The sequence below is a fragment of the Leuciscus leuciscus genome (assembly GCF_965113295.1).
Source record: "Leuciscus leuciscus genome assembly, chromosome: 6".
In the NCBI taxonomy this organism is placed as follows: Eukaryota; Metazoa; Chordata; class Actinopteri; order Cypriniformes; family Leuciscidae; genus Leuciscus; species Leuciscus leuciscus.
The window spans coordinates 24,816,906-24,840,810 of NC_138730.1; the positions used below are offsets into that span (position 1 = coordinate 24,816,906).

General features: G+C 39.1%; 1 protein-coding gene across 4 annotated transcripts in view; it reads right to left on the bottom strand.

Annotated features, from left to right (window-relative positions):
* The window catches only part of rreb1b (ras responsive element binding protein 1b), a 37,220-nt gene that overhangs the window by 3,754 nt on the left and 9,561 nt on the right, over positions 1-23,905 (bottom strand). For 2 of the 4 annotated variants that reach the window (XM_082172428.1, XM_082172429.1), the window contains exons 2-12: positions 19,247-19,335; positions 13,678-13,809; positions 13,217-13,422; positions 10,750-10,839; positions 10,380-10,543; positions 4,978-5,122; positions 4,713-4,855; positions 4,420-4,609; positions 1,748-4,331; positions 1,205-1,375; positions 186-941 (exon numbers count right to left, since the gene is read on the bottom strand). In XM_082172428.1, coding sequence (XP_082028554.1) covers positions 186-941; positions 1,205-1,375; positions 1,748-4,331; positions 4,420-4,609; positions 4,713-4,855; positions 4,978-5,122; positions 10,380-10,543; positions 10,750-10,839; positions 13,217-13,422; positions 13,678-13,809; positions 19,247-19,250 — 4,585 coding nt within the window. In that variant the 5' untranslated portion in view covers positions 19,251-19,335. The remainder of the gene's footprint in view (positions 1-185; positions 942-1,204; positions 1,376-1,747; positions 4,332-4,419; positions 4,610-4,712; positions 4,856-4,977; positions 5,123-10,379; positions 10,544-10,749; positions 10,840-13,216; positions 13,423-13,677; positions 13,810-19,246; positions 19,336-23,905) is intronic. The other 2 variants (XM_082172427.1, XM_082172426.1) reach the window with 2 other exon arrangements.

The window sequence follows — 23,905 nt, forward strand, 5'->3', positions numbered from 1 at the left end:
ACATCAGACCTGGATCTGATTTCGGACTACACATGGAAGTGGCTTAAATCAAAATTGAAAAGATCAGATGCCATGTGGTTTGTGCTGTTTACACTGACACCTCAGAGTTGCAAAACTCTGTGCCCAAAAGTTTTGGCCACGGTTACCTGCAGTCTAAACATAGCCTAAGAAGCTCCAGATCTTACCAGTATGTGAACGCATGTGTCTGGTCAAGTCTTGCAGGCTCCAGAAGCGTTTGCTGCACACAGCACAGATCTTCTTTCTCTTATCGGTTTTGCCTCCGGTTGACTCGCCCTCCTCATCCAAAGCCCTGAGCTCTGAGGAAATAGCCTCTTCTTCATCATCACTCATATCTTCTCTCTCTTTCTCCTCCTCATCAACACCACTTTCTACACAGCTGCTGTTCTCATCCTTTTCATCATCTTCTAAATCTGCGTCCTGCACCATCTCTTTTCTGGGCGCTGTGATTGGGTTTTGTGAAGCACTTTGGCGTCTTCCCTTCTTGCCTCCATCCTCGGGCTGGACCTCCTGATTGTGAGTTTTCTGGTGCCGGCTGAGAGTGGCCGCATGGCGGAAGGTCTTTTTGCAAGTCGCACAGGTGTGGGGGAACTCGTCGGGAGGAGAAACCGCCTGAGCAGTTATTTTAGGCTGGTTCTGCTCTGCTCCAGAAAACTTGAAGTCTACAAGCTTGCTAGCAAGGTTTACATCAAGACTCTTGTTGCTCTGAGAGTCGTCATCATCATAATCAACTTCTACTCTCTCAGGGTTTTCCTCAGCTGGCTGTGTTTGGTTTGGATCTGTGCTGCTGTCTGTTTGTTCAGTGGCTGATTGTCCTGTTTGTTCTGGTGCTTGTTCTGGGGATGAAGCTTTCTCCTCTTGTTTGACAGAGCTCATATCCGCAATATCTACGGCTGCAGGAGAATCAGTGTCAGATACACTCTCTATAAATACAAGAAAAGCTTGTTAAGCACTATACACATTTCATTGCTTTCGTTCACACCCTCACAATGATGTAACAATATTCAATATACAGATTTTGCAAAAAGTCTTGTAGATAAACAAAACAAGGCAACTAAATTATAGTACATTATGAATGGGACATTAACCCTTCATCTCAAAAGTTAAATCAGCACATTTTTAGATACAAATGTTATACACATGAGACCATTTGCGCTACATAATAATATAGAACAATGGTACTGACCAAAAGTGCCTGTGCTTCCTCGAGATCCTTCGTCAGCCTTAGGTTTGGGTCGAGATCCACTGTTCTGAAGTGCCCGATTAGATACTCCATGTTTGCGGAGCAGGTGGCGCTCACAGTTTGACTTGGTGGAGAAGAATGACTCACACTGAGGACAAGGGTACGGCTTCTGACCTGTGAAATCAAAGCACAAAACTGTAACAATCTCAAGTGAGGAACGAAACATTATTGACTCAGATCCATTGAATCAAAATATAACATAACATACTATAATATAATACTGAGCACCTCCAATTGTAGCATGTTTGATCACTCTTTCTGCATTACTGTGAGGATAATCAGAGATCTATTAGTCTGTAATGGTTGAAGAACACTTCCAGCTAAATGGCTCACAAATGAAATAGAGACTACAGAGTACACTATTTTCCTAAGAATGGTATTTAGCTCACTGTATTGTAGAATAGTGTAAATAAAAAAAGTAAATAAAGTGCTTTATGGCATCATTGGCATGTGATCATTATTTATGAATTGTAAACAGTGTCTCACCTGTGTGTGTTAGCATATGCCTTTGCAACGAGCTGGCCCAGGGGAACAAACGTGGGCAGAACGGGCAGGTCATTTTCTGCACTGAATTGGAGTAGGCGTTCTTCTTTCCTTTGTTCTGTGGAGGTTTCTTTGGCTTGTCCTCTCGTCCTTCCTTTGCCTCCTTATTGACAGGCTGCTTCTCTTTCTCCTCTTTCATTGGCTCCATCTGACTGGGTTGTAAGTAAGGGCTGAATTTATTTGCATCTGTAGTAGCTAGCATTTTCTCTACACTGGGAAACTCGCCACTTGACTCCAGGTCAATGCCACTGCCTGTTGCCAATCTTGGATCACAGAACTCCTCCTGAAATGGTCTCTTCTTGCCTCTCTTCTTTGAGTTATCAGAAGATCCATTTTGAGTGGAATCCAGTTTGGTGGTGCCTAAGTGACCCTTCTTCTCACTTATTGTATTAAAATCCATTGCACTAACACTGTTCTTGGCATCTATTCCTGTTTCGATCAGCACTGGGGTAGCTGACACAGACGAGATGATCTGAGCAATGGAGGCCAGCGGTGCCATTTCAGGAGTACAGGAAATAGAAGATGGTTTTGGTAACAGTGGTTTCAAGCGAGTAAAGGGCTTGGTAAGGTCACTGGATAGAGCTGGGGCCAGGTTAGAAAGGGAAACTGGGAGAGCTGCAAGAAGTCCAGGGGTTGTTTCAGCAGTCTTTTCTTTCTTGACATTATGATGATTCAGGGACATGCTCTGAGGAAGTTCTTTCATCATTATCTTTTTCTCGGGATACTTGGGTATTGAGAGATCAATGGGCTCCATAGAGCAGTCATTAAACAGAGGAGATGTTGTTCCTTCAAGCTTAACATTTGTTAACATTGTTTTTTGAGATTTGCTAGAGAAATCCAAAGGCTGGTCCTGGTCCTCAACAGGTCCAGAGAAGGGACCTACATTCTGAGGAACGGTGCTGTTAACCAGCCCATTTGAGGTTGGAGGGTTGGCTTGAGCAGTGGCGTCTCCTCCTACCGGTACAAGACTTTTGATATGTTCTTCAATTTCCCTTTCTGGAACATTTGGGTGGTGCTTCAGCAAGTGGTGAATGCAATTCCTTTTAGCGAGAAATGCCACCCCACATTGCCTACACTCAAATGGCTTCCGTTGACATCCATTGTGTGTTCGCAGATGAATCTGAAGGGCTCGGTAGGTCTTAAGGTCCTCCCCACAATATCGACAAGATGTGCTACCAGCCGCATCAAGGAGGTCTAATGCGGTGCCTCCAATGACACCGCTTACGCTAGAGGAGGTGGTTACATATTCTATGTTTTTCTCTATGTCTTTGCGTGTGTTCTTCATGTGTTTCTTGCGCAGATGACGCTCACAGTTGGCCTTCACAGTGAAAGGGTAGTGACAGAGGCGACATACGTATGGCCGCTCCCCGCTGTGCGTTCTGAGATGTCGAATCAGTGTCGCTTTGTCAGGAGCGGCGTAGCTACAAAAGGTGCACTGATACGGTGAAGCTCCCAGATGGTGACGCATATGAGCCTGAAGGCCACCTAAGAAGGAAAATACTTCTTTGCAGAACCGACAAGGGTACTCGGCCTTGGCTGTTTTCTTTCCCACGACTCTTGATTCCTTCTCTTTGCTGTCAAACTCTTCTTGCTTTCCAGTTTCATATGAGATAATCGTGGTTCCTATGATATCTGGCCCCAGTTGAGTAGTCTCCCAATTTGTGGGAGAGGACGAGGTTGAGGATGAAGAGGAGGCTGACGATTGTCTGGTAGTTCTCACTTGTTGGCCTGTTTGAGGTGGAAGGCTAGGACTGATGTTACCCGATGAGGCCTGTTGGGCATTCATGACGGGTGGAGGGGGTGTGGAGGCACTCATGCTGGATCGAGGAGTGATTAAGGGCTTAGGTTTCAGGGAAGTAATCTGTTTGGAGTCCACCTGTAGAGGACTTCCCAGACCTTTGGGAAGCAGAGACAAAGACATCTGAGGTGGCACTGAGGCTGCGATCTTAAGGATTTGTTCAATGTCCGCCAGCTCCACTGCAGCTTGACCACTTATTGGGACAAACATACCACTACTGACGACCCCATGAAGAGGCTGTAGCGACAGCAGGCTGAGGGCGGCATTCTTGTTCATGCCTTGGAGAGAAACGGGCTCCAAAATAGAGATGCCGAGACTGCTACTGTTTTCTTGAGGTAGATTTGAGGTAGGCTCAACACGAATGAAGCGAATGCTGTCTAAAACATCCTGCTGAATTTGCTCTTCTGATTTCTCTGGCTTAGCAAAAGAGGAGTGTTGGAGACCTAGGCACTCCATGAAACCGTGCTTCCCATCTGAACTGGTACTATCAGCATGTGGTATTAGTTCATTGACCTCTGTGGAATCCATGAAATGGGAGTTGACTTTGGGTGCATCCATAATAGCATATGCGTTTTGTTCCTGAGGTTCAGTGCTGGTGTCTGCGCTACATTTATGTGAGGATTTGTGGAGATCCAAAGACTGTTGAAGAGGGAAGGCCTTGTTGCAGACCTCACAAACAAATTTATGGAACTTGCTAGAGCATCTGCGCAAATTACTCTCACACCAGATCTGAATAAATAAAACAAATCAAAATGATGATCAGTCTTCATCCAAAAAAGAAATAAAGTAATTCTTTCTCATCTGATGAAGTCCTTACCTGTGCAATTTGGGGAAACTTTTGACAGCTGAAGTCAATGAAAGCCAAGTCTCCAAACCCCAGAGGGATGGAGGGGTTATTCTGGATAAAGGGTCGTCCAGAGGGGTCAGTGGGAAGCTGCTTATGAATGACGGCGTTATGACGCAGGAGACCACGGTGTGTGCGAAAGGTAATGCAACAAATGTTACACCTAGGATTAGAAGAAACAGTCAGAAACAGTTTTGATTTAACGAAATATAAGGAAAGCAGTATTGCACTTTATAATGTGTTGAGACAACATATACTCAGCCTACCTGAGTGTAGTGTCAGGATGTGTCTCCATGTGTGATTCCAGATCATATTTACAGATGAATGTCTTAAAGCAGATGGGGCAGTGAAGGAGCTCTTCTTCACTCTTGACAGAATCGTCCTCTCCATGCTTTTGCATCAACATCACCTAAACGTAAGACAAAATTAACTTCAAAAGTATGGGCACACTACATTCCAAAAGTTGTTAAAACGTTTTGACTGCATTTATTACTGAAAAATACATAGACAAAAAAATAGGTGAAAACGTACCTTTTTAACTGGTGGTTCCTCAGCCTGTTCCGCTTCATCCTCTTCACTGGGCTTCCTCTTAGCAGACAGTCGTCGGCGCTTGTTTAGTGGGGAAGAACTGGGGGTAAGAATACTGTTCGCATCCTTTTCATGAATTTTCATGTGCCTGCAGAAATACATAACATAACTCAGTCAAAGTTCTGTCTATTAACACCCATTATGAAAATAAGATAAATTAAAATGCTTTATTAAAACGCTCCTGTTGTAAACTGTATTTTGGCATTTGAGATGGTCAGGTAAAATGTAACCCCCAATAAAAAAAATTATAAAATAAAAATTTTTATATTTTGCATAAACAAAATAAAATGCACTATTTAGTGTAAAAGAATTACACTTAAGATATTTTGAATTGTGACAATTTTAGAACAATTAATCTCAAATAAGCACAATTTTCATTTTTATAATGTGAAACCATCTCATTCTCATTATTATAACCTTATTTATATTAATACATAAAAATTATAAAACATTTAAAAAAACACGACTATTACACTAAAGAAAATCATCATTGAACATACTCTTTAATTAAAACCAGTTTTTATCCTCATCCAAGTAAAATGTTCTCTGTTTCACATCTTGATGTGATAAGATGGCACTGGGGCCACTGGAACACTTCCATAATTAAGGCTTGCAATATACAAAGACGTAACCGGTTGGGGGGAAATGCAATGATATGGCCAGCAGAGGTCAGAGGTAATGTGTGGAGAAAAAGTGCTGGGAGTCGCATTACGGCATGCTGGAACGTGCGCACCCCTCACCCTCCTACACTTACACAGAAACAAACCCACCTTTCAGGTTCGACCAGATACAAGGCCCCTGATGCTTATGTGCAGCTACGTTTCATTTAGAATGGTTGTCCGAATATGTCTATAGAGCACATAGTATATACATTGTGCACATTTTGAAATGAAATGTGCTTTTATTGCATTTTGGTGTGCAGAGTTTATGGTCATGCACTCTGAGTGTATGTAACTGGAAAGGGAGGATAAATGTCAGCAGACCCATTGGTAAGAATCTTGTTTTACATTCTACAGCCAAAGATATTAATAGAAGAGAGGCAGAGTGATGGTCACCCACATGTGGACCCAACCCTGACAGCCTGAATCCTGTTCCATCTCATGTCTCTGGCCTCACTTACTTCCAGCAGAAAACCATGTTGATATACCACACAGATTAAAACAGTTTCGGCATAATAATGTTAATCATGCAACCATAATTCCAGCTATTGCAATTTCTTGTCACATGCCACTTAATCACGGTGTGATTTTATGTTTGAAGTTACTAGTTGATGCAGGACCAGTGAGTATTTTTCTCTTCTGAAGTGCCTCATCAATATTGCCAGAGGGCAGTGTGGGAAAAATGTTTTAACATTCTGCCAGGCAATGTTGTTTTTGTTGAGTTATGCAATATACGAAACGATAAGGTTAAAAATGACTTACAAATCCATAATGCGCCATCCAAAAAATATGATCAGTACCCATTTACCAGCCCCCTGCCTTTTCCCCCCGTCTTACTCCACACAAACTTCTTCCACCCCCATCTGGAATGCCTGCATGTCTCAACTGCACAAGGAAACCCTCTATTCACATCACATTAACACAAACAAAAAGAGTCACAAATCAATCTCTCGACCACAAAGACACTGAAAAGGAAGTATGGACACAGAAAAATCTTTCCAAATATAAGTGACATAAAAGAAAGAAGCTAGTGCAGCCATGAGAATCAGGCCTCTCACATCACATGCAGACATTCCTTCATCCCTCCCGACCCTCCCTCTGAGCCCTCCTCCTCTACCACAAACCTACAACTACTTATATTAATGCAGCCTGCAACCTGTGCATACAGCAACATTTAGTTACAATTATTTATTTAGGTCACCAAACAAACAATTTAAAACAAAAGAAACCTAAAAGTGGTACTAATATAATGCTTGCAAGGATCTAGCTTTTTTACCAATAGCAGGTTTTTGTCAGCCGAACCCCTTTGACCTAAAATATTTACTTGATGTATCCTCTTGAGATTTTAAATTTAATGTTTCAATAATTTAACAACGTGTTAAAGGTTCTCTGATGTTGTTTAATTTCCATATGACATGCAGGCAAACAAAATATTTTATATATTTTTTATAGTAAGTGTTATATTTTGATTGCATTTATTTTAAAAAGATTTATTTTAATTTAGCATTTTTATGATTTAAAGGCACAACATGTAAGATTTTTGGATTAAAATATTAAATATTAAAAACCACTAGAATAATGTTATATATTTTGTTGACTTGTGTTCTTACAGTATCCCAAATGTTTCCAACAATCTTTAAATCCAGAGAAACCAGCTATTTTAACCGGTGAAACGGCCCTTGTCATTGTGTCGCCTGTCAATGATGTCATATTCACAGTACTCTCGATTTTCGGTTTTACTTCCGTATAAACCATGGAAACACCAAAGGCGCTTTAATAAATTATGTGTTTTATTAGACAGGTGAGCAACTGTTTGGATACTTTTATCGACAGAAAACGAATTGTTATTTTGCTCAACACGGTTAGTCTTATTGTTTGAATCTCTTGTTTTCTTGATTTACCGCGAGTAACAAGTTTGTCCCCAAAAAGTAAATCAGACAACACTATTATGTCAAGTGGCTAACATAGCAAAATCAGAAAGAGCTTTATTTGTAGTAACAGAAATACAGCATTTTCAACACCATACAATGTTTTAAAATGAATTGCAAGCCATTTAGCAGCACAGTCATCCAGCTTTTATTAATATGATATTACAATATCGATCTAGATTACTGCAGTGTGCAACAAGTGTCTCACAGCAGCCACCAAGTGAACGCACAGAGTAACATTATAACACAACTTACAACACACTCAAATGTTTTTTTAGTATGATTGTTTTGACCAAGTAAAACAGCGCTGCGTCACCCCACAATTTTAATTCGTCAGATAAAGTGACCCGTATAAGTAGTAATTCAGCATATACGGCTGTTTTATAAGAATGAAATAAAAATAATGTGAATTTAAGCCATCAAATATTACTGTAACAAAGTTCAAGTTCAGGGCAGAAGGAAGCGGACATTAAACGTAACTTTAATTGTAAAATATGCATAAACAGCAAAATGAAAGGTGCGTCAGCAACCGACTGCGGCACATAAGCATAATAAAACAGAAACGTAAAATGTCCCAGTCGCTTGGCCCGTCCTGCTTCATACCACAGTAACGTTAATAAAACTTGAATACATTAGCTCATCCATGAACATGATTTCTGCCTGAGTCCCGTCAGATGGTTTTCCATCGGCAGTGGAGGTAAAGATGACAACTCCCATGATTCCACGCTCATTGAGCACTGCTACTTGGGCGGAGTTATTTGCTCGCAGCACCTGAGAAGCCCCGTGGTGAGGAGCAGAGACTTCGCTCAGAAAATCACTCCACAGAAGTAGCAGTGCTTCGCCTTCTGAGAATATAGTCCCTAGTATGTATACGGTTAGAAGATGGCTGTGTCTCATGTGACCCTGTTATTTGTACACGCTGTGACTATACAAATCACAACATGTAAATAGGAAAATTATTTTGTCACTTATTGGGAGCAGTATGCTAGCTGGAGCCGTTTACCTCCAGTCTTTGTGCTAAGCTAGGCTAGCGGTGGGTGCGTCAGACAGAGTTACGGCACGCACGGAGATGAAAAGGGTATGTATGGACTTATCTAACTCTGGGGGATACGGTGAATAAGCTAAAGTCCCAAAAAGTCGGCGTGCACCTTTAACTGATTATAATAATGATAACAATAATTGAATACGGTTTATTTATTTAATTATTGATTAATACCGTAAAGCATGATATTTTCTGAGACGGTTATCATACTGTGAAAATCTCATACCGTTACAACCAAGCGACAACCTTCCTGTCTTCCAACACGGAAGTGACTTAAACTGCAATTCATCGACTGGCCGCTAGAGACAGAAAGAGAGTCAATCCCAAATACCCCCCATGTTAAAATACCCAACTTTACAGCAGAAAAATGTGTTTATAGCCTGGTGCAAAAAGTGGTTTTGGTCTATATAGCTAATTTTGCCCTTCATGAAAACTGTGAGGGGGGTGAACTGTTTTATAACTCATCTGTTTAAATTATATTGAGCCTTAAAGTTCTGCATAATTAAGGGTATGGCCACTTGAGTGAAAGGTGGATTGTCGCTGCTGTCACTACTAGCCGTTTGTCTGCTGTCTGTTAGCCGTGATGTGCCGTTAGCAGTGACGCGGTGATGTGCTACCAAGATGGCGATGGCCGGCTCCGCCCACTTTGGGCTTCAAAATGCTCTTCAGAAACCTGCGGGTGATGTCACGGACACTACGTCCATATTTTTTTTTTACAGTCTATGGTTACAACCCTACACGGGAGAGTTCCCCACCCCACCCCCGCTGTTAGAAAAGTTACTCAGTAAATTTTAAATGAGCTACTTTTTACTTTTACTTGAGTAGATTTTTAGACTGGTAATTTTACTTATACTTAAGTAAAATTTCATTGAAGTATTGGTACTTTTACTTGAGTAGAACATTTTATTACTCTTTCCACCTCTGCAACTCACAAACCCCTTTCAGTTCTATCACAAACCCCACTTAGGAAAACCATGTTATATAGTCTCATCTCTTTTAAGTAATGTAATGGATTCAAAACTAATGAAGATTACCATAGTTTTGACTTGTCCCCCTGTCTTTTCAAAAGAGCAAAAAATGCATTTAGAGCATTTAGAGTAATGCCACTTACAATGAAATGAATGCCAGGCCATATATACATACACTAAAATACATCATGATACATAAAACATACTGTACAGACTTGTTTTGACGTATAGCCACAAGACCTAAAGATTATCATTAACACTCAATAAACATTGAGACTAGTGGAATGAAGTTTCTGTTAAGTTGTACTGACCTTGTAAAGTTTGTGTTTGTGTAAAATTATATCTAATCTTTTAACTTTGTCGTCATTATGACATAACTCCAGTAACTTTCACATCGTATGCACAATGATCAAAACACCAGAAAAGCACTATTTATATAGAGTATAAACAAGTGTTTCACTTCAAAAATTATGATTTAGACAACGCTCAAATTAGGCTCAAATTATAAACAAGATTTTACAGAATAATAAATTTATGTTCATTCATACAAGCTTCACATTTTGGCTTTTAAACCCTGGGAAATGCCTGGCTTATTTCCTTTGTAGGCATATTACTGTAACTTATTACAGCATATTACTTTAATCTTTTGTGTATCATCATGAGTTAGAAAAAATGCTAGTCTATACTTATGAAAAAGTTAAACATTTACATGTTTAAAAACCTCCAAAATCACTGTCTGACCATTTACCTGTGCATGTTTCCATTGGTGGTGAATGTCTGGTAACATATCGAACACTTGTATGGCCTCTCTCCACTGTGAACCAGCATGTGGCGGTCCAGAGAACTGGCCGAGCTCAAAGCCTTCCCACAGATACTGCAGGAGTGGTCAGTTCCCCCACTATCTGTGTTATGCTGGAGGATAAACGAGACACAGATGTCATTACACTGAGATATAGTCTATGTATATATAATATAAAGAGAAATTAGTATAAAATATCCTCAGTTTCAGTGAAATTCTGATCTAATGATTTTAAAACAAACTAACATGTTAAATCAGATTGCTGTGGTTCAGTAAACAGGTGTACATGTAGGGACGTGTTTGTGTAAAGAGTACGCACCTGTCTGATATGCATGGTGAGCTGGTGCTGTGTCATGCAGTTTTTGTTACACAGGGGGCAAATGAAGCTTGAGCGTTCTTCTTTGACTTCCTATAGTAGAGACACAGACAAGACAAGCTTTAGATACAACATACCCATTTTTTTTATTATCATAAGTTGGGTTTCCATGATACAAACGTAAAGAAAATATTTTCAAAGTTTGCAAAAAAACAAACAAATGTGAATTAGTTGTGTTCCCATCAAGTTGTTCGGAGCGGATGACGGTCAAAAAATTCTGGGGGGTATTTTCTGTTTTAATTTTAGTTATAGTTTTTGTAATTATTGTCATTTTTATTAGTTTAAAAAAATGTCTACTTAGTTTTATTCATTTTAATACTTCACTAAACGAAAATGAGAAATGTCAACTTGGCAACTAGCTGAAATAAAACAAGTTTTTATATTTAAATTTATTCAGTTAATGTTAATTTTATTTTAAGTAATTATTTAATGAGTATTTCCATTAAATGTATGTATATATGTACATATAAAACAGTAAAGAAAATGACTTGACTTGAGTAGTCACAATATGATTTCTTAACATATTAGAAAAAAATATATTTATTTGTACTACATTTATACTTATTTTTTATTAGTAACACTTTACAATCAGCTTTTATTTGTAAACATTAGTTAACTACATTAGTTAATTAACTAACTAACTAACTAACTAACTAACAGTGAACAATACTTCTACAGCATATATTCATATTTATTAACGTTAATCTCAACATTTACTTACACATTTTAAGGTCAAAAGTTGTATATGTAATGAACTAACATGAACATGAATATAACAAAGGTTAATAAATACTGCAAAAATATATTGCTCATTGTTAGTTTGTTAGTTGGTGCATTTATTAATTTATATATGTGTTATAATATATAAAATATATAATTTATATATAACATTTAATATAAATTTAATATAAAAATTTGACTAGATTTCAACAACACTGCAATGTTTAACTGTGCAATCGTACCTAAGGTGTCCCCTGTACAGAGCTCTGTATAAATTTGATTATATATTCAACTATTCATTTCTAACTATTATACCTCATGAGAGTCATAGAAACTGACAACACATTAATAAGTAGTGATGTAAAAATCCAAAATCAAATGAAAAATAACTCAACACATGTCACTACCCATGACTCCAAAACCCTAGTGAGATGTTTATTTGTCCCCCAGTGAGAGATAAACACAATAGGTAAAACAGATGCAGGATATAGCCTGCCTGATGAAGATAGTATGTGTCAGAGCAGCAGGAGCGCTTGTGCGCTCGCGTCACATGGAGTAACAAGTGGTCTCTCCATCTGTTTCTCCAGACAACAGCAGCACTGGCTGAGGAAGAGCATCACTAATTCTGTGGGCAGTAGAGCAGCGGTGCAGAGTCACTCAGCGTATGGAAATGCAGTTAGGGTTGTAGGAAGGGATACCAGAGGGGGCTGGGAGACTGAAACACCTGTTTTCTCCACAGAGAAGTGTTTCAGTCGAATCCCACACTTTAATTGAAGGCATAAGACAAGCATCGGCTCTCACAAAGGGGGGATTGAGAAAGCGCAAGGACCATTTGTTGCCGCTCATTTAACTGAGTTCATGTAACAGCCACTCTGACTGACTACCATAGACGGTATGAGGGGGATGAGACAGTCCACTCGTAGACAATCAGGAAAAATAATAACACTAAATATGGCATCTACAAAAATGAGAGTGTCACTATGCGATTCTACTCTACAACACGCATGTACATTAGCTGAACCAGCTTGAAAAATATAAAATCACTAAAGAATCTACATTTGAATTTTATTGCTGATTTGAAATTTGTTATTGAAACTCAATCTTGACAAACAGTCTTGGAGATTTGGTTGCATCCGAAATCACATATTTCCCTACTATATAGCAGGTGAAAAGCAGGATATAAACAAAGTAGTTTGTCCAAATTCACAGTAATCATAAAACAGTACCTGGACAACCTACTACTTCTGGAGAGATTCTGATGAGCACATCTGATGTAAACTTTAATATCCCATGAGGCCACGGGGGAGGATTTGTGTGTGGCAGTGAAGCGACGCAACTCACGCTGTAGGTCACATAATAGTGACAACGCGACGAATGTAGTACATACGGAATTCAGTCACATTCATATAAAATACACATTACAAAGTAATTACTAATTCAATAAAAGTACCTACTCAGAAAATATGTGATTTCGGACACAGCCTTGGTCTTGGTCCCTATTCAAGTAGTTGAGATACCAATATGGCTGCCAAGTGGACTGACTAGCTTTCAAAGGACTTTGCTGACTCCACCTCTGCAACCTACTACAGGTGTAGTTATTTAGTGTAGTTGACATTCCCTGAATGAGGTGTACAGTACAATTACAGCAATAATAACATCCGCTTCTGCTCACATACAGTGAATGCTATACCTGATTTCTTCTCCCAGTACGATTGACAGAGGGTGATTTGGTGGTACTTCTGGGAGATGTTTTGGTGGGCTCAGAGTCGACTCCATTGATCTGGCCCACATTCATCACAGTGCTCATCATGGAGTTGATGGAGGACAGCTCCTCCTCTGTTCTGACTCCAGCTTCATCTTCATGCTCTGGTCTGTCCATTCCATCACAGTCTGCTTCTATAAATGACATGATTACTAAATGACCATGGAATATTAACCATTACAATGTGTCTCAATGTGGGACATGATAATTACGTCATCATTTATTCACACTCATGTTGTTCCAAAATGTACAATTTTTTTGATTCTATGAAATTAGAACTTTTGTATCACAGAAAAAAAAATCATTTGGGTTTGGAAAAGCCTGAAAGTTAGTTAATAATGACAGAATCTTTATTTATTATCTCTTTAAACATGAGTGTGGCATCTCACCTTCAACATATTCTGGTGTATGTGTGGATGGCTGATTGTTAACAGCCTCTTCTGACAAATGAGATTGTTCATTCACATCAGCAACACCAACACCATTGCTGACAGTCTTTTCAGGGGAGGCACTTTCCATTTCTAAGAATGGAGAATTTTTGTTACTCAGGACTCAATATAACCCAAATTATAACAGATACGCCCATTAATGAATTACTTTTCCCATCTGCAAAAGAAGCCACATGGAAATCATTAAGAGATTATATCTTCTGCAGAAGCTGTATAGTGTTTTATAGGAGCAACTTTATTTAGCACATGCTCTTATTCATTGTTTTCATAGATTCAAATGGGAAAACTAAAGGTTGAAAACAGTTGTGCTGCTTAATTTTTAAGGTGAAATGGTGAAACATTTTTTTCATGATTCTTTTATGAATAGAAAGTTCAGAAGAACAACATTTATATGAAGTAGATTTTTTTGTAACTGTCACTTTTGAGCAATTTAATGCGCCCTTGCTGAATAAATGCCTTAAACTTACTGACCCCAAACTTTTGAACAGAAGTTTAAATACTGGATTTAAAAAGCTACACTCTTGCCACAAACATCTAATTTTGAACTGAGCGCTATGCATTGAATTGTCTAAAAGTGAAGATAGGAAAAGCACTGGCTTGAGGAGTGTTTGAGGCAGCTGTGGGAGTGTGATACTACAGCGAGAGAGGCCCATCCCAGTGAGGGGGTGGTGCAGGGTGAGGAGACGAGGGAGAGAAAGATGAACGACACATACGTGAGAGCACGGGAGGGGAGAGAAGGAGGGGAAGCAGAGATGGAGGAAAACACTGGGAGAAATGTGAAATGTGAGAAAAGTGTAGAGAGAGGACTGGAAAAGCGAGTCGAGGGACTGGGTGCATGTTCAAACGGAAGAAACTTGGAAGTCTTTCTGCTGTAAAGAGAGGAACAGTAGGGGGGGTTGGGTTTAGAGTCAAAGCAGGAAGTGGCTGTGTGAGCAGTGGAGGGTAGACGGTTGTCTGCTGTACTCTCTCTTGCTCTAACCATGCGGCCCTGCTGCAGTTAATGTGTGCCGTTGCAGGGTGTGATCTCCTCTGCTGGAGGGGGGAGGGTAGGAAATCCCCCTCCCAGCTCCCACCATCCCAAACTCTGCTCATGTACTTCCACTGGTTGGAAAAGTGTGGATAGAGGAGTCCTGACTATTTGTCCTGACTTTTTCTATATTGGATTTTACTTTGAGGAAAAGAGATGCACATATGGAAGGGTTTAATGCGTGTTCACACTGAGTAGAGGGCACTAGGTCACTAATAAAGGTACGGTCACATTTACCGTTGCTCTGCGTCATTTTAATTGGAATCTGTGCGAATCGTACGACCTGGATTTTTCAGTGATTTCGCTCATGCTCAAGTTGGTCAAGCGATTTCGCCACGCTCACCCAAAAAACACCCAAAAAAAACCCTGCTTGGTTTGAAAGTGATTTCTGTGTAAGCAGTGCTTCATACTTAACTACTTAACTTCTCTAATATGACCGCACCTTTTAAGCGTTCCTAATGCTGGATGCCCTAACGTTACTGGTGGGACACGTAACTGACCATAGCTTTAAAAAAATAATTCTCAAATGAGATATATTCTGCTAGAAATGACAAATTCACATGGATGTATAAAAATGTCAGTAGTGCATTATGTATCATATAATTAAATTGAACAACTATCAGTGTTTGAATCAAACACTTAGAATGACATGAAATTCTAACCCATTTTTTCCCATTGTTTTGCTGTATGAGGGCACAGACAAATCAAATAATCTGTGAAATCTCTATTGTGTTGTCTCTCATTTGCATAAAGTTAAGTATGCCCAAATTGCATCACCAATGGTTGCTGTTGCTTATGTTGACAGAAATCGTCCACTCTCTTCGCTATAAAAGCCTTTAGCCATTTAAAAATATAATGCGTCCTTGCTGAATAAATGCATTAATATCTTTTAAAAAATCCTCAATCTATTGAGAATTTTTTTAAGTGAATAAGAGGGATAAATGGATCATTTAGAGTGTGTGGACTCAATCAGCCTCACAGATGCAGCGTATAAGTGCTGCAAGCTGAGATAGCAATACAGCATAGATCCAGAGATTATCTGAGATTAATGAGCTGTTATTAGCCAAGCATCTATGGACTAACTGAGAGGGTTAGGATTAAAGACAGTAATTAATTAGCCACTGGAGCTAATGACGACAGATGGGCGTCAGTTAAACACATCATCATATGGTTCATACATAGGACTAATATGATAGCAAAATATTTGGTATGTGAGACAGAAAATCAAATGAACTGGCAGGAGGTAAACAAAAAGTTAAAAAAGAATAATTCAAGAAACGATATACACTAACAATCGAAAGTTAAAGGTTGGTCACCCAAAAATTGTAATTAGACCTTATGCACCAGAGAAACAAGCATCCATCTTTAATATTTTGTCTTTAAACTTCCGTTTTTGCGGTAGCTCTGTATAATTCTATGTCATCGCATAGAAGAGTATTGAAGAGTAATTAGCTGGAAAAGTTTTTTAGTACTGTAGAGTTAGCGAAAGTTATCATGAGCACTGTAATGTCAGAACAAATGTCAGTAGGCCGGGAAGATTTAAAAACGAGCGGTTCATTCATAAATCTGTAAGATAATACCGTCATGCTGTGGAAATACAAACCGGAAGACAGAACACAACGAGTGCAGCGCTGAAAAGGGGCGGGGCTAAATAAGTTATATTTATGTAAAGGAAAATCTAGATTTCCACCCATTTGATTTGTTGTTGTGAGCGGTTGCCAGGGTGTTACCATGAGACTGCTAAAGCATTCTGAGTGACATTAGCAAGTTGCATTGTGGTTGCCAGGGTGTTCTGGGCAGTTGCGTCCTGGCCCAAGTCAAACAAACCCACTCCCAGGTTTCTATGATATTCTCATCCCTCGGTAATACTTCGTAGTGGTTTGTTTTGATGTTAAAGCTATATAAAATAGAGCATAAAGAAAAGTATGGAAAATAATATAACAGTGATGCTAGCTTAATAAGCACCAGTAATAATTCAAGAAACATTATACATGTAAAAGAACAAAAAGGACAAATAGAAAAAAAGGAGTGCTGATGCTCTGATACACACTGTCCAGGCAAGCACATGACCTCTTACATCTACAGGCTATAAAAGTGTCTTAGTTAATGGGAGTGTGGGGATTATACAGACCTTCCCTCCTACTGGGAACAGATAACACTGGATAATGATGAGTCCATCTGCCCCTGACCATCACTCTCTTTTACACACTCACACTACACGGTAAATCAGTAGGAAGACAGAAACCAGAAGAAGAGGTATATATGGCCATTCACTGAACCTCTGAAGAAAACATGAGCTAAGGTCTAAAACCTAGTGAGCAGCCTATATAGACAGCTACCTTTTAAGGCAGCATCTTAACTATCATGAAACCACATATGTGACACATCTGAAAAGCTCTACATTAGTGCTCTGCACTGGAAACTCAACTCTTAATTGATTCCAACAGAATTAGGCATTAGCATGTTGCTAAGCTAACAAACAATACTCTACCAAACATTAAGAAAACATTTCACACACAAATAACTATGTGTATTAGATGGATAGATGGAAGTCGTAAGAAGATTGAAGGTTAAAAGAAGGTTGAAAGATTTAAGTCTTAAGGGAATCCTTTGAAAGAAAGATCTATAATAAATATTCTTTTTTATTTTTTAAAAGTACTGTATTTTATTTTATTTTTCTAAACTGTTTTAATTATTCTTATTTCTTTTCATTATTTTAATTTTTTCTATGTAAAGCACTTTGAATTGCCATTGTGTATGAAATGTGCTATATAAATAAACTTGCCTTGCCTTGCCTTGCCTATTACCAACATTTCTCTCACCTCCACCATCTTGGATTTATTCTTTTCACTGAGTTTGTTGCAATGCATTCTGGGTTTGCTCAACTAGGTTTTGGAACACAGTAATAAACTTTCTCAAATCCCAAGGAATGACCCAACAGCATGAATGCTCGCAGTAGATTTATGTTTTCATTCAGAATGTTCTTGACAAAATTTTGTTCCTCTTTTCGTTCATAAGTACACAGAGGAGTGGAAAGTCTGAACACCACCCCCCCCCCCCCCCCCCCCACCCCCACCCCCACCCACCCCCATGTTCCACCAGAGAGAAAGCGGGGAACTTGTGCATTTCCTGTTTGGTGTGGTGGCTGGGAAGTTCTGGGGAATGCTGAGCCATTATTCTCCTTTGCTTCCTCTACACTGCAGAGATCCCCTGTTCTTCCCTGTTATCATCCTCCATCTTACAGGCCATCCTCCATCTCACTTATATTACTCCTCCCAACAACCTACCCTCCATCTCTTCTCATTTTGAAAAATTTGCATCTCAACATTCAAAATACTATTTGATATCAAAATAAAGATGTTTCATACCAACACACACAAGTAAGTAAAATTTTAAATTCAGTCTTCTAATCCTATATGACTTCCTTTCTTCCATGTTTTTGTCCGTACAATGAAAGTCAATAGGGTTCAATGTTGTTTGGTTCCCAATGTTTAAAATAATCCTTTTATGTTCCACGGATGAAATTAAGTCTTTCAGATTGTTAACAACATGAAGGTGAATTAATCTTTCAATAAAGGTTCAGCAACACCTCCTGACTATCCACATGGATGTACTGTTGTCAGGCAACTCTATATGGGCATACAAATGGAATAATAATTTTATTTAAAATATTTTATGCCTACAGTGTAAAAAAGAAAAAGAAAAAAAGAATCCTGCTAAATTTATGAATATTACAAAACGGCAGCTGTCGTGGCCAAGACATTCACCATAAAAATATGATGAGAATGTTTCAGGTATTACTGGAATTATGCCTGTATGTTTTACAACTTATAACCATATTAAGTAATATGGGGTTAATATACCAATCTACTTGTCTACAACAACAACAACAACAACAAAAAACTTTAAATGTACTGATAACCACCATGATAATAAGGTGGTACAACAGAAAACCACATGATGAATCAGAGTTCATAAAACATGTCCAATACTCGAATATAGACGGTGCACAGTGTCATAACACTATCAGGGTAACACACTAAAATAATACAATAAATATTCACTAAATAAAATAAAATGCAACCCAAAACACCCTAATGTACATTATTACTGATTACAAAAATAAGAAAAAGCAAAACTATTTATATAAATATAAATCACATGTAATTTGTGATGCAGGGATATCTGAGAATGTCCTTTTACTGTTTTTCACTGTAAATTATACAGCACTTACCATAAACCATAAATTTGTCTGTATTTTACATATAATGCAATGTTAAACCATTTTCAGTTTTTCATCCTATGTGGTAATGTAACTTACTGTTAACCAAATAACACGATTTTACAGTAGAATTTATTTTTATGATTTTTTTTTTTTTTTTTTTACAGTGTATGGATAAAGGGATTTGAATCTAAACCCAACACCTATACACACACACACACAGAATGGTCAGTAGTGTCAGGTGCCTTTTGAATATTTACCCATTTTAAGATTTGGGCTAAACACGTCACAGGGTCATGGAGTCACAGGGTTACGGGCACGGGATGAGGGACAGCGACCTCTGCTCATACTAAAAGAAAGCAAAACACACACCCACACACAATTACTACACACACAATGCAAGTGTTACACTGCAAGAAAGCCGTATACACCAAGCGAGTGTTATGTTTAAAAAAAGCACACATAACACAAGAGTTAAAGGGAGCCGAGCCGCTGAGTAAGCATGAAAATGAATGCGAGGTGTTTCCCTTCAGGATTAAAATGAGAAATCCTTCAGGCTACGAGGGGCTTGTGGATTCAGAGCACGTTTTCCCATGAGGCCAGGTCCGCGAAGAGACAGCGGCCTGAAAAGGCCACATGAGAAAGAGTGACATCATTTCAGATGTGCTCTCTGTAGTGTAAAGGTAACAGGAGAGATCCAGCCTCAGGCCTCTTGTTCAGCTGGTAAACTGAAACGGGCTGCCATCACATAACACAAAGTCACATGCACTGCCAAGTTTCCTCTCTGGTGAGCGCAGGAGCCAGTGCTACAGGCATCTGTATGGAACATTACTACTGCTTTTACAATAGCATATCACAAGAGCTGGTATTAAAAGACCCAAGAACAAAGGGAGGCAGAAGAGTGTGAGGATGAGGGGATAGAGAGACGGATGACGTTACGGAGATGGATGGAAGGCAGATGGATGAAGCTTAAGGTTGTCAGGATGTGCAAAACAGGCTTATTTCAAATTATCCAGTCAGGAAAAACATATTTTTGTCTGACAGACATTCATGTGATACCATGGACACAAATAAAGTGGGTTAAAGTGCAAAGCGAGGACATTTTTTACAGCAAATAAGCTAATGTGATACGGCATGATGGAGCTTATGCAGGCAATACAAATTTGAGATCCCCAGTTCGATTCACACTTTTGTTTTTTGTCTCCTCTTAATAAAGTTTTGTTTTGTGTTCCTCTAAGGTTTTGATTTTGTCAAAATGAATCAGAGAAAAAAGATGTGTAATAACAATAATTAAAGTATTTGAATTAAAGCATATTCTTAATGAAAATATGATGACAAAAAAATAAGCTGCTGAATAAAAACAAAGCACTAACAATAATCCTGTCCAAAACTTACAGTTTTTGTCTTTTTTCGTCATTCATTTTCATCTTTTTTCGACGTCTTTTTGCACATTATTGTCAACTAAAATGTTATTTACACTAAATTAAAAATGTTATTTTCCACTGTGAAAATTAATCGCTCAAAGGTTTATCTTCTGTGAAAAAATGTTTTTACTACAAAAATGTAATAATAATAATGAGAAATGCTTATTGAGCATATAATCAGCATATTCGAATGATTTCTGAAGGATCAGAAGACTGGAGTAATGATGCTGAAAATTCATCTTTGCCATCACAGGAATATAGTGCATTTAAAAATATATTCAAGTAGAAAACAAATATTTGAAACTATAATGATATTTCACAATGTTATACTGTTTTTACTGTATTTTTGAAAAATAAATACATGCAGTCTTGAGCATAAAAGACTTCTTTCAAAAACATCAATAAATAATACAGACAGAAAACTTTTGAACGGTGGCATATATGCAATTTTTGTCCAAAAGCAACAATGACAAAAGCTAATAAATTTTACATAATATAACTGACTAAATATAAAGAACATTTTCATCAAAAATAATTTTTTTAAAAAATAAATAATGACGCCAAAAATGTTTTAACAACTCAAGGTAATGTGTTCGGTTCCCATGGAATACTGATAAAAAATATAAACAAATGAATAAATGTAAAAGTAAGCAGGTCGGGAAATAAGCACTTCGCTGGTACAAAAGCTCTTAAGAAGGCCAAAACAACAGGGGGGGGAAAAAATGGAAAAAAGAAAGAGTGTGTGTCTGAGGCAAGAGTGTGTCAAAGCTCTTGCATCCCTGTGTGACAGGCACAGGCAAGTGTTGGATTTAGGGCAGGTGTTGGCTCATGGGGCTATCGCGTTCTGCTGCCTCTACACTCCACACTGTTCCTGTATCAGTTTCAGCATGTGTGTATGTGTGTTTGTGTTGAGTGGGGGAGGTGTCAGAATAGAAGGGTCTCGGTGGGGATGGGGGCTACAGTGCGCCGAGAACCAGGAGGAGGATTCCTGACAAGAGGAGAGGTTTCTGGTTTAACTGGTTCTGCTGCTCAGCTCTCTCTCTCTCTCTCTCTCTCTCTCTCTCTCTCTCTTTCTCTGGGTGGTTCTCCTCCTCCTACATCCTAACAAACTCTATCTTATTTCATCACAAACTTCTGCTGCATTTCCTGCACAATTTCCTTTGGTTCAAAATGATTCATATTAAATTAGAGTCATATTTATCATTAGAGCATTATACAAACCTGTATCGTAATTCTTCTTCATATAAAAAAAAAAAAGAAAATCTGTGTTTTACAACATAATAGCTAGTTTCTAGCAACTCTAAATATGGTTTAGGTGTTTGGCCAACTGGAGAACCAGCTGTTGGGCACCTGGCTGAGCTGGCAGACCAGCTTGGACCAGATAGACACCAACTATCATGTTCCAAAACACAGCTATCGCTTTAGGCTGGTTTCAGCTGGATTTTCCAGCAGGTGAGGGAGTAGTTAAAGACCGAGACTAATCAAGAAATGTGCTTGAAACTCTGATTGGAATGAACACAAGGGGTTAACAGGGAAGAAGAGGAGGAGGCCCTTGGCAAAGCAGCACTCAGCTGTCACTCCAAACAGGTGGCCCTGACGTGACCTTTGGCTTTTATTGCATACAGCAACCATTTTGTTTCAGGCAACCAGGCCAGGAGCTCCAGCAAAAACCATGACATCACACATGGAGGATAAACTTCAGTGAGAAGTCAATAAGATCCAAAAATATGGTTTGGATGAAGGGATGCTCACCGTGTTTGATGCATGTGCTAATGGCTATTACGCAATCACAAAAAGGGCCTACAATTTTGAGCGATGGTGAAAACTGTTGTCATGTTATGGCCAATTTTAAAATGGTAAATGGACTGCATTTATATAGCGCTTTCAACAGACCCATGGCCACCAAAGCGCTTTACATATTGCCTCACATTCACCCATTCATACACTCATTCATACACCGACGGCGGTGTCAGGAGCAGCTGGGGTTAGGTGTCTTGCTCATGGACACCTCGACACTTGGTCAAGTTTTTATATTTTATTTTATTTTAGTTAATGATTTTTTATGGTTTTATTCTGATATTCATTTCAGATTTGCAAAATATTGTTAACAGTGTTATTAAATTATGACTGTTTTATAAACATTAATAATTTTAAACAAAAGTGAGGCGAAGGTAATCAAAAAGGTAAAAACAGGGGAAAAGAGCATGAACAATTAAATATCAAACTCTGTTATATCAAATTATATATACAAAAAAAAAACTGGTACTTATTTGTGTATCAAGTGATGTATTGTGTAGTCATATACTAATGTACTTCGTATATTTCTCTCTTACATGAGAGAAAACGACACTGAACAGCACACTGATTTCAATTACCCAAATTGAATTGGGTAATTGAACCATAAATCGTTATGGTTTTGGCTAATTGAAAACTTTAATTTCGGTTCATTTTCAGTGATCCGCTAAAATATTTATTTTGGTGCATCACTAATGTCAGGATTATTTTAGAGGAGAATAATTCACCTCTTGGCAGCAACCCACATGCAAACCCTCTTTTGGTCTGTGCAACCAGAGCGTAACCATCCATTCACTGTGAGGAGACCCTAACTTCCTCTGTCACATACAGCTGCTGTCCTGTGATGTGACACACGCTGCAGTATAGCAGACTGAGCTCTCTGAACTACCACCCATTTCCAGCACTGTGCATTCCAGGCTATTTAAAACTCAATCCCAGTGCAGATTTACCCAAGCGTACACTTCTGGTCATTATTTCACAAACCTCCCCCCAACCCCACCACCACCCTGATCTCTCTCCATCTCACCGTCTTTCTCTAAACCCATCTGCAGAAGAGGGCCATCCTCTGCAGCGGAATGAATCGTTCGGTGAAGGATTTGAGGTTTGAGGCCTCACAGACAGCCACTGTCTCGGGCCAGACAATACAGTGTATTGCCCAGTGAGCTGAAGTAGGTCAGAAAGTGTATTTGGCAGTGTAACGCATGTTTACGCTCACTGTCTCCACTGCAGAACTCGCAGCCTCCCGCCTGCACGCATGCATGCCAGCTCCCTCTGCTTCTGTGTCTGTTATATCCACCCCGACCGGCCCTCTGTCCTTCTCCACCCACCTTCAACTGAGTCCTTATCATCAGACACAGACTTTGTCTATTCAGCACACCCACTCTTGCGCCTCTGAATGAGCATGCATGCATGCATGAGCTCGCATGCACGCAGACTACTTCTGCATAAAATGAGTCACCAATGGGGCTTAATTATAAACTACACATGGGCTTTTCATCTCAAGAATGTTCTTCTGCTCAAATGTGACCGTTGTGTCCATCTCCTCAGGGCAACCCTGATCAAAGTACAGGGCCACATCACTGAACGCTGGTCACCATAGAAACCACCATTCACTGACTCTTCCACAGAGTCCCACCCCCGAAGCCCCACCCCTCCTCGAGGGCCCTGCCGTTTAATACGACCAATCCAGTCAGAGCAGTC